The sequence below is a fragment of the Ananas comosus genome, linkage group 19, assembly GCF_001540865.1.
Source record: "Ananas comosus cultivar F153 linkage group 19, ASM154086v1, whole genome shotgun sequence".
Lineage (NCBI taxonomy): Eukaryota > Viridiplantae > Streptophyta > Magnoliopsida > Poales > Bromeliaceae > Ananas > Ananas comosus.
In genome coordinates this window covers 1704346-1715672 of record NC_033639.1, presented here as the reverse complement: position 1 = coordinate 1715672, position 11327 = coordinate 1704346, and the positions used below count along the sequence as shown (strand labels likewise).

General features: G+C 36.4%; 1 protein-coding gene across 2 annotated transcripts; it reads left to right on the top strand.

Annotated features, from left to right (window-relative positions):
* LOC109724980 (E3 ubiquitin-protein ligase RGLG2-like) lies at nt 724-10629 on the top strand. Of its 2 annotated transcripts, XM_020254002.1 has the most exons (12): nt 724-923; nt 1685-1947; nt 2378-2462; nt 4292-4432; nt 4571-4684; nt 4786-4883; nt 5000-5079; nt 5179-5284; nt 7151-7278; nt 7425-7572; nt 10033-10089; nt 10197-10629. In XM_020254002.1, the coding sequence occupies exons 2-12, from the start codon at nt 1762-1764 to the stop codon at nt 10275-10277; spliced, it is 1224 nt and encodes a 407-aa protein (XP_020109591.1). In that variant the 5' UTR covers nt 724-923; nt 1685-1761; the 3' UTR covers nt 10278-10629. The 2 variants fall into 2 exon arrangements, with proteins under 2 accessions (XP_020109591.1, XP_020109592.1); XM_020254003.1 differs by lacking the exon at nt 724-923 and having other exon boundaries at nt 1668-1947.

Genomic DNA, 11327 nt, shown 5'->3' with positions numbered 1-11327 from the left:
CATTAGTAATAATATATTAATATTGAATTAACTAAATTTGTGCCGTAGAATTTAATTGCAATAATTTAAAAAGCTCAAGCTTTGATGTGCTTATAGAATCACTCTTTCCCAGTTCCTCCAGGTGTCATATGTAGCTTATAATCAACCCAAGTGTAAGTTACAGTCCACCAACCATATTAATTACAAACCAAGTCAACTCTTTAATAATTAATAATAATAATAATAATAATAATAATAATAATAATAATGATTGCAATTCACCCTACATGTAATTTTCACCTAGGGATGCAAATGAGGCGGATCTGGGGGCGGGAGAGTTCCCCCATCTCCCGCTCCATTTCTTATCGGGGCGGGGCGGATTCGGGGCGGGTTACTTTTCATTTTATTTTTGGCTCCCACTTACCGCTCCATTCGGGACGGATCGGGGCGGGAGCCGGATTTTTGACCGATCGGAGCGGATTAAAGGAAGAAAAGAGTCTTCCACCTGCCGCTCCATTTACTTGGCGGATCGGGGCGGATTCGGGGCGGGTTATATTTTTTTATATTTTTTATTCACACTTACCACCCCATTCGGGGCGGATCGGGGCGGAGCTCCACCAACCCGGATCCATTTGCATCCCTATTTTCACCTCATTTCCACCTTAGCTTTTTTGAACCATTTATTTACATATTCCCAATTATTTTAATACATTTTCTTAGTACATATATATATCTCACAAGAAACCTATGAGGAAAAATCCTGCATTGGACTTGACTTGGCCCCTCCAGTCTCCCTTTTTTAATGAATATAAGAAAAAAGTGTAGTTTTTTTTTTTTGTTTTTTGTTTTTTTATTCTTTAGCTTGCTTGTGTTCTCTGTCTCTCTTCATTGCTTCCTCAGAAGAGGCCTCAACATGGGGAGGTGTTAAGAGAGAGAGAGAGTTGGTAAGTGTTGATAAACTGCTAATTTAGAGGATTTTTTGTTTTTCTTTTCTTTAATTTGAATCCTTTTTGAGGAAAATTAATTTGAATCCTTTTTTTTGGGTCTCTGTATTTTGGTCTTTTACTGGTGTTTGATCTTGATCTTGATCTTTGTTTTTTTTGAACCATCTTGGTTCATGATGCCACTGAATGATAGTGTAATAAAACAAAAATCCTTTGATGTGTTTGTTTGTTTTTTTTTTCTTTTTTTTTTAAGAAGTAAAAAAAAAAAAAAAACTCAATTCCTTGTTATGATGTAGGGTATATTCCTATGTTCAGAAAATGTTGGTAAAAAAGAAAAATATTTGTCAAATTTCCTTAGCTGTTTTTAAAATCTGGCTAAATTTCTCATTTTGCATTATAAGTTAAATTGTTTCCTTCACTTCAACTCCACAAAACTTGAATTTTTTTTTTTTTTTTTTTTGGGGGCAAGAACTTCTCATTTTGGGTTTCTGAAAGAAAAAAAAAAAGGAATCTGAATCATTCATAGGGTTAGAAAAGAGGTAATTAATTATGAGAGAGCTATGGAGATAATTATTATTATTATTATTTTTTTGAAAAAATTGATGGAAAAGTGTTCTAAGCAATTCAAAACCCCCAAATGGAAAAACTCAAGTCAAAATCTCTCCTCATCATTTACGCTGACATTAGTTTTATGTTCTTTAGCTGCAGATTTTGAAGTATTTTACATCCAATTTACATGTGAAATAATCTTAAACTGGCAGATTATTTGGGTCAGAAGAGGGGGGGCTCTTAATCTTCATAAATCTATAAAATTTTGAACAAATTTTTGCAAAAAAGAATGGGGCTAAGTGGATCCAAATCGCACGGCCGTCGTCAGCAATCTTACGATTACGGGGGTTCGTCATCGCGATACAGTTCTTCGAGATACGCCTCCTACGGAGAGAATGATGTGCAGCCTGAGACCAGAAGAAGGTTGCAGGGAAAGTATTCGAGGATCGAGGATAATTACCATTCTCTAGCTCAAGTATAGTACTTATTCTCTTATAATAGTCTACGTGCCGACTAATGTAGGAGAAACTGAAATGTTGAGACATTGTTAAAACTTATGGTTATGGTTATATATCTAGTTTGGAAAATTCCTTCGAGTTCACTTAAAACTTAGCGGCTTTCATGGGAAAAAAGTTTTGTAATACAATGTAATTTTAGGTTGTAAAATCGGAGTTTTTGAAATGTTGGTCTCTATTACCATACACAATTTAACCTCTAAAATGCTTTCAATTATTGTTTGATCTTTATGCTTGCTTTGTTTTTTGTCAGAAAGGCTGAATAAGAACACATTTTATTCTTTCAAACATTCTTAAATGATTCAATTTGAATTATCAAGTTAAAAGTGGAGAAAAGTGCCTTTCTTTTGCTTTTTTCCTGAGTGCTTAGATTGTTTTATGTTGATTCAGGTAACTGAAGCTCTTGCGCAAGCAGGCCTGGAATCTTCAAATCTGATTGTGGGAATCGACTTTACGAAAAGCAATGAATGGACAGGTTAACAAAAGAAACTTATCCTGCAACATATTCTTTTGTTTCTTCGGTAGTAGCTAGCTTATGCTTGTTAATTCATTTATTAAATAATTGAAGTTGATTGAGGTACTTTATCTTTTACTTTTTCTTAAAAAAAAAGGAACAAACACTACTTTAGTAAGTGGTCAGGATTGGATTACTAGAATGTGTTTCGTCACTATTTGGCCTGGTTTCTGGAACAGCTTCTTTATTCTAGAAAGCAGGTGTTTGGCTAACAAATTGACTGCTTTTTGTCAAGAGCTAAAGTAAGCTTCTAGGCCCCAAAATGCGCAATCTGAACTTCTGTTGCTGCTGCTGCGGTGAGAAGTTGTAAAGATGCCTCTTCTCTATTCAAACACCACTTATGTGTTAAGCTCCAGTTTGGCTAAACAGGCCATTGGTTGTCCTATATGATTTCGACTTAAGGAGCGAAAGCAGTGTCAAATTTATAAATTGTTCCAGCTTGTTCAATCTTTCGTGATTTACAAGTTATCTAGTGATAAGCACATGCCGTGTGGAGAACGCTGTTCCTTGATTGCAACTTACGGGTTAGATTTTAGTCGATTGCGAGGTCTTTGTAACCATGATACTTTAGGATAGTGCATATTCTACTTATGGTTTGATTTATCATTTACCGAGGAAATGTTTCAGACCTTTTATACTTTGTGGTTGTAGGCTGTTACCAAGAAAATCGGTTTAGTAGGAAATGGTCGAGGATTAAGTCTTAACACCCGTGCTGACATGCCTAGTGGACATCAGGTGAACCAAGCTACTTGCACCGATTGGAAAGGGAATGGAAGAGATAACGGAATAGTTGACAGGAATATAAGCCGTAAAACAGCGGATGTCATAATCAAATTCATGACTTCTTGGAAAGCGGGGTGGGAGGGGTGCTAAGGATTAGCTCTGATAGATCTACCCAGAAGATTGATCTGATAGGAAATGGACAGGGGAATGGCCTACGTTATCTTTTTGTAGCAATCACTTAGCATAACCCCTTGAATAAGCAAAACAGGCATGCAATGTGAGATGTTCTTTTCGGATGTCAGAGCAACTTATCCAATGATAAATTGTGCGCACATGGGGTTTCTTTCTATGGTTACAACCTACAAGAAAGGGTTTAAGAGCCATGGCACGGGGTCAGGTTGACACGGTGTGCCGTGCTGAGCCGATGTGCGCCGGTTAAAAAAAAAAACCTGTGTGCCGACACACTATGACATAAAATATATATATTTTTTTGGTACCAATATAATTCTTATTGCTTATTATATATCGTTATCAAATCATTTTCTCTCTAATGAACTAACTACTTGTTAAAGAAAAGATGATCTTGAGCCATGCCATCAGCATGGGGTGATATCGTACTGATATGTTGTTGGCACAGTATGATACAATGTGCGCGGCCCGTGCCGATGGGCACTGAAAATCTTACCTACAATTTTGATTGGTGAATTATAATTATTCTGAAATTCAAAATAGTAGGTTTAGATGCTGTACATACTAAAGAACTATAGACATATTTTCACACTCCTCGTCAATTAATTACTACATGCCTTTCCAAATAACAAAACGAGATACACCGAACGATCACGGCACCAAACTAAAGTAAACCTCCATTTTTAGACACTTACATGCCCTTCTGAGCAAAACAAAACAGTTGCAATGCTTGTTTCTCAAATGATTATGGCAACTTTATCCCTGTCCTTTTTTGTTGAGTCAAAATGAACTTATTCAAAGCTAAATCCCTCGAATGGTTATCACACTATAGCTCTAGTTTCGCAAGATTGAAACAGTTGGTGCTTCAATGCTGCTAGGCAAAATTTCATTCAATCGACGGTGCTTGCACGATATCGGAGGCGTCCAAAACCCATACGAGCAGGCGATATCTATTATCGGGAGGACCCTCTCGGCTTTCGACGAGGATAATCTCATCCCATGCTTTGGATTCGGCGATGGTAAGCTACCATACCTTTTCTTATTCTAAATCTCACGTATACGAACTAACATTTACGCACATTTACAGAAACCAAAACTTAGATCAGGAGCTAATTTTCTGGCCTGTCTAGTTGCATAAGTTTTACCTTTTCGTGCAGCAACGACCCATGATCAGGAGGTTTTCAGTTTCTATCCGGATAACCGACCGTGTAATGGATTCGAAGAAGCATTACAAAGATACAAAGAAATCGTCCCAAATCTTCGTTTAGCTGGTATATATATATTTATGTGCAATTCTTGTATGATTTCGAGGTGTAAAATAAGCGCTTCTTGTTATTCTCGCCTTAATATATGAAAACATGTTATACGACAGGACCAACGTCGTTTGCGCCAATAATCGAAACGGCCATCGGAATTGTAGACAATACTGGTGGTCAGTACCATGTTCTTCTCATAATTGCTGACGGACAGGTATGATTTTTCTTTTTTTTTTTCATTTTCTTTTAATTTCTTCGCATATTTGTTTTTCTATCAATCGTCTCTTCTGCTAACAAAGTAATCTTGTACTCTAATTATTGGATCAATAGGTGACGCGAAGTGTTGATACGCAATACGGGCAACTAAGTCCGCAAGAACGAGATACGATGAATGCCATAGTCAAAGCTAGGTGCATATCGAATTCGACTTTTAGAGAGAGCTTCTTCATTTTCTCTCCTAATTCATCATTTAACCCCCCTTTTTTTTTGCCCTTTTGAAACTTTTGTAGCCAATATCCCTTGTCAATTGTTCTAGTTGGGGTCGGTGACGGACCGTGGGACATGATGCGCGAGTTTGACGACAATATACCCGCCCGGTCATTTGATAATTTCCAGGTCCATTTATTTGTTCTTTCCGGCAAATAGGGCATTCGAATCATGATTGATTTCTTTAAACATGATCTAGGTTATTTGAACTTTCTAGAAACTGGATTTCAAAACTCTATTTTAGTCATTGAAAGTTGTCAACTTTGGAACAATCTTAAATGCCAGGCAAATGATTTCGAAAAATTACGAAATTTGAAACGTAGAATCTTTGAATACTCTAGGTGATATTTAATAATGTTGATCGTCTATTTAGGTACCTCATTGCCGTAAGAAAAGACATGTTTAAGCTTAAGTTTCGGAGAGCACAAATGATAATTCATAATTCATAAATTTCAAAAAATTATGAAATTTGGTTTCTAGAAGTTTCAAATGCTCTATATCATGTACATGTTTAACAGTATGTATCATCGAAAACGACTTATGAATATAAAAGGACCCTATACTCATAAGACTATTGTAGTCAGCCCTACTCTCTCTCTCTCTCTCTCTCTCTCTCTCTCTCTATATATATATATATAGTACATTGAGCTGGAATGCTATTGAACAAACGGGCTCTGTTGCCACCCATTTTTTTCGATGATGGAGCCTCCAAATCGACGATCGGCACCGTTGAACATGATCTATATCACTTGAAATATGTAGAAATCAAATTTCAAATTTTTTGATATCATTGGTCTAATGATTAAAGGGTTTTAAAATTTGTAATTTTAATGGTCGATATGAGACGTTTTCTTGTTTAACAGTGTAAAGATATCCAAATCAATTGGATTTCTATTAAATTTTTTTTTGAACTATTTAAAACAAGATCTATTCTCTTGATCTTGATTGCGAGACTCCTATCATCACTTTTTAAAGGATATTTATTTTCAGCCGTTCATTTTTGTATTCACTAGTTGGACAAGAGAATAATATCGGAAAAACATGAAATTTGGTTTCTACATGCTTCAAATGATATAGATTATGTTCAATGGTGCCGATCATTGATTTGAAGGCTCCATCATTGAAAGTAAATGGGTGGCAACAGAGCTCGTTTACTACCTATAGTATTCCAGCTCAACTATATATATATATAGAGTCCGGCTACTGTGCTCTAATGAGTACGATCGCTCTCGTACTCATAAGTTGTTTTTGATGATAGAGCTTCTGAATCGACGATCTATACCGTTAAACATTATCTAGAGCATTTAAAACTTATAGAAATCAAATTTCATAATTTTTTGACATCATTTACCTTACGATCAAAAGCTCACAAAATTGACAATTTTTAACGGCCGGTATGGGATACTTGCTAGTTTAACGGTGTAAAAGAATTGGAATAGGTTGAATTTTTGATAGAAAATTCTATTCACTACTTAGATAAAGATCAATAACTCCGATCTTAAATTGAAGGATCCGATCATCCATTTTTAGGACGTCGTTCGATTTTGATCGTTTATTTTATGCCCATTTGATTGACTTTATTATGATTTCGAAAAATTACAAAATTTATTTTTTATAAGTTTCAAATACTCTAGATCATATTTAACGGAGTGGATCGTCGATTCGGAAGCCCCATCATCGAAAACAACTTATGAGTACGAAGGGCCCAATACTCATAAGAGTATAGTAGCCCTACTCTCTCTCTCTCTCTCTCTCTCTCTCTCTCTCTCTCTATATATATATATATATATATATGTATGTACGTATGTATGTGTATGTATATGCATATCATGCGTAATTGTGTGGATCGTCAATTTGAACACCTTAAGGTCAAAACGAGATTAATACCGGAGCCCCTATACTATTGATTGTATAGTAGCATTATATATATTATTCTGAAAGTACTTTTTGCACTAATAGTTTCTGATTTAATCTGCCATTCGTGGTTTGATGCAGTTTGTGAATTTTACGGAGATTATGTCGAAAAACATCCCCGCAGACAAAAAGGAGGCAGAATTTGCCCTTGGGGCATTGATGGAAATTCCTTCACAGTACAAAGCCACAATTGACCTGAATCTTCTAGGGTACTTAAAAATCTTTTTTTTTTTTTTTTTAACCACTGTTCAAGGACTTCATTTGAAAATTATAATTTAACTACGCGCAAAATAATATTAAACTCTTTTTTTTTCTTTTCTTTTTTTGTTTTTTCTGTTTTTTAACTTCATTTTAGTCGAAGACGTGGAGAACCAGAGAGGCATTGTCTCCCGCCGCCAAGTATGAAGAGTTATTCGCGATCGAGCAGCTTCGAGCAAACTCCTGCAGCAAATAGAAGAGCTACTGCCTCTTTCGCATCGGAAAATTCTCTTGAAGAAAAGATGGTATTTATTCATCCATTTTCTTTGGTCCTTTTTGTCGATCATAAGCACTAATCAACAATCTCAAAAAATACATGCTGATAGGAAGGGTGCACCCATCACACTCAAGGGTTCAACCACAGTACTTCACGGGTTTCAACCTGATACAATCTACCTGAATGTTAGGTCTATTATTGAATCTCTTGCCGTTAGGTCTATTGTAGACAGCAACCCCACTCAACTTATTAGACTCAACCTAACTCAACTTATTGGTCGTCTGGGCCTATTGTCACAAGACAGAAATTTGGGCCAATTTTAGCCAATAATAAATAGCCAACACTTTTCTGCATACGCCACTACAAATATGTAAATTGTACTAATATTGAGAATTTTTCGTGCCCGATCGATTTTTCTGGTAACAGTTTATTTGCGCACATACCCTGCTAGGGTTACATAAGTTTTTTTTTTTTTGTTTGTTTCCTTTTCTTTCTTGTTTCAATGCCAACATTTTAGTGATATTTGCATAATTTTCATATTTGCAGGGGTATATATGTAAAGAAGATTCCTTTCTAGGAGTAATTGTTTGTAGAGCAATACTACTTGTACACCTCAATGTGGGGTGTATATCTTACACCCACTCCATCCAGTGGACCATTAATTATCTACTTGGCGTTACATTAATTTTTTTTTTTTTTTTACTAAACCCATTTGGATTTTTATCAACCCTAGAATGTTGTTGTAAAGATCTAGACCCTCTTTTCGGATGTACAAGAAGCATTTTTCTTGTTTGTATAGCCCCCAAAATTATATATATATATATATATATATATATATATATATATATATATATATATATATATATATATATATAGAATTAGACTGGAATACTATTAATAGTAAAACTCTCTTTTTGCTATCAAGTTTTTAATCCTTGGATGAAAAATTATAGGGTTAGGGATATTAGTCAGTTAGAGTTGAGTGGTCCCCCTAGGGTTGAGTGGTCCTACTGGGTTATAGTATTTAATCCAATGGTTAGAAATGATGAAAAGAGTTGATCCAAAGGCTAAAAAACTGGTAGCAACAATGGAATTTTGCTACTAATAGTAGCCCAGTCCAACTCTTCTCTCTCTCTCTTCTCTCTCTCTATATTTATATATATATTATATAGAACTAGGCTGGATACTATTAATAGCACCAATGACTTGGTGCTATTAAGTTTTCTGCCCTAGATTAAAAGATGTGCGATTTATGATGATATGAGCTCCCTAGGGTTGAAGTGGGTGGTTGGTTGAATAGTATAATCTAACGGATGAAAGTGATAAAAGAGATAAATCTAACGGCAGAAAACCTTGATAGCACCAAATGCTTCGTGCTATCGATAGTATCCCAGCCGGACTCTCTCTCTCTCTCTCTCTCTCTCTCTCTCTCTCTCTATATATATATATATATATATATATATAAAACACACAAGTATACCCCTGATCTAGTCAAATTCCACTATATTCTACTAGGGAAAACTTCAGTTTGCCCCCTAAGTGATTTAGCGCATTTTCAGTTTGGTACCCTGTGGTTTGAAAAATATTACTCTGCTATCATGTGGTTTTAATTTTATCTCGCCATTAAGATCTGCCGGTAAGTAGGGTACTTAAGAGATAAAATTTATAAACCAGAGAAGTAAATTAATATATTTTACAAGCCACAGGGCGACGAATTGTAGCATTTTGCTTATCTATATTTTCATATAGCCGACCTGTGGTTTGTAAAATATATCGACTTAGTATGTTGCTTAATGGCAGGTCTTTAAGGGTGAGACAAAAGTAAAACCATAGGGTAGCGAGTGAAACACTTCAAACTACAGAGTACCGAAATGAAAATATGCTAAATCATAGGAGGGCAATTTGAAGTTTTCCCACTCTACTATAATGACTATTTTGCCCTTACCAAAATCTATCGTGTTACCCGATCGGAGCATCAAGATCTAGTTTCATTGCTTTTCGTAACAGAATTAAGGCAGCTCGATCTGCAACAATTACCTTTACAATAATTTTGATCACCAAAATGTGATGCATTAGCCTTCGTGATGCGTCCAATTTAGCATTAGAGTTCCTGAAAAAGCATGACTCCACCAAGCAAGGCCAAAAATCTCGTTCAGTTTGGCAAATTTTACAATTGGTGCGGAAAATCTTTAAACGATCATAACTTTTTGTTTGGATGTCTGTTTCCAGTGTGCAATGCCTCGAAAAACACTTCTCAAGATCTATGCGTCGAACCGCAAAGCTGTTTCGGCCTAGTTTGGGATCCGAATTCAACTATTTAGATCTTCATTTGTTGCATTTTTTAGGTTATTTTTGAAGGTTTTGTATTTTTTCTATTTTGAGTCCGGTTATTTGGTTATTTCAGATCTGCTTAGGCTGTCCTTACCTCGACTAGTCCAACGAAATGCTTACAAGTTCTTAAAGTTTTACGTGTATTTTCTACATGCAGTTGTGCCCCATTTGCTTGTGGAAATCGAAGGATTTCGCGTTCGGCTGCGGACATCAGGTGCGCGCGCGAAATGTGTTTAAATTCTTTTTCTTTCTTTCTTTCTGTACTATTTTGATCATCATCAGATTATATGCCTGATAAATACTTTTTCTCTTCGGCTTCAGACCTGCTACGAGTGCGGAAGAGATTTGCAGCGCTGCCCGATATGCCAAAGCAATATAACCGCAAAGATTAGGCTCTACTGATCGATCGAGTCGCGTACGGAGATCAAATATGTTCCGAGAAATCTCAATTTCGTCGTCGGTGAATTTGCGAGACATCTGATATTGTAGATATTGTATATATGCTTGTGTTCAGGTCTCTGTATTACTTGTAGCACAAAAAGAGACCAGTGACGATCTGGTCCACTAGGAATAATAACTCGTTGGGTCCAAACTGCTTGCCCAAAATGCTTGCATTTAGCTATTATTATTAGGGTGGAGTTTTCTTATATATCCAATGACAATTTTATTTCCATCAGATGTGGGACCTATAGGGTTGTCACAACATCCCCTAAACTTTAACCTGTTTTGAAATTGACCCCTGAACTTTCTTTTATTTGATTTACACCCCCCTCTACTTCCTGGTCGTTTGATTTAGATACTTCCATTATTAAGTGATGCACATGATTGACAATTATTTTACTCAAAAAGAAGGTCAAATGCATCTCTCGTGGCCGTTTGATTCTGAAAAGTTTTTAAAATTTTCAAAATTACTTGTGGAAGGAGCTAAATCAAACGGTTAGTAAGTAGGGGGTGGGGGGTGTAAGTCGAATAAAAAGAAGTTCACGGGGTTCATTTCAAAACCGGTTAAAGTTTAGGGTGTGTCTATACATTTGAACCTTTTACTTATGGTAGTTAAGTTGAGTTGAATCCTTATGCATCATTTTTTGTTTTCTTTGACACTCTGAATGGTGAGATTGATACTCTAGGGTCTTAAAAAGTGTACTAAAACTCGGCAAGTCGACTCGAAACTTGGACTCAGTTTCCTCGACTCGGTCGGGTTTCGCGATTTCGAGCTGATTCGGCACGAAAACTCAGTTGCTCTAGATTTGGAGTCACATTCGACGATTACGGGCGTGTCTGTTTTGATCGAACTCGGGGTTGAAGTGTCTGAGTTCCCGTAACCAAAGTTTGCCGACATTTGGACAGAATCGCAAAACTCGACTTCCGTGGGGCCTACGCCGTCTCACAGAGTTGCGAGTTCACGTACGTTGCAAACTGGCGACTTTGCCTGCGACGAGAGCGAAGTCGAGC

Coding starts and splice junctions, on each gene's coding strand:
- LOC109724980 (XM_020254002.1), top strand. CDS start 1,762: ATGGGGCTAAGTGGATCCAAATCGCACGGCCGTCGTCAGCAATCTTAC. Junction 7,279..7,424: donor ATTGACCTGAATCTTCTAGG/GTACTTAAAAAT, acceptor ACTTCATTTTAG/TCGAAGACGTGGAGAACCAG. Junction 7,573..10,032: donor ATTCTCTTGAAGAAAAGATG/GTATTTATTCAT, acceptor TTCTACATGCAG/TTGTGCCCCATTTGCTTGTG.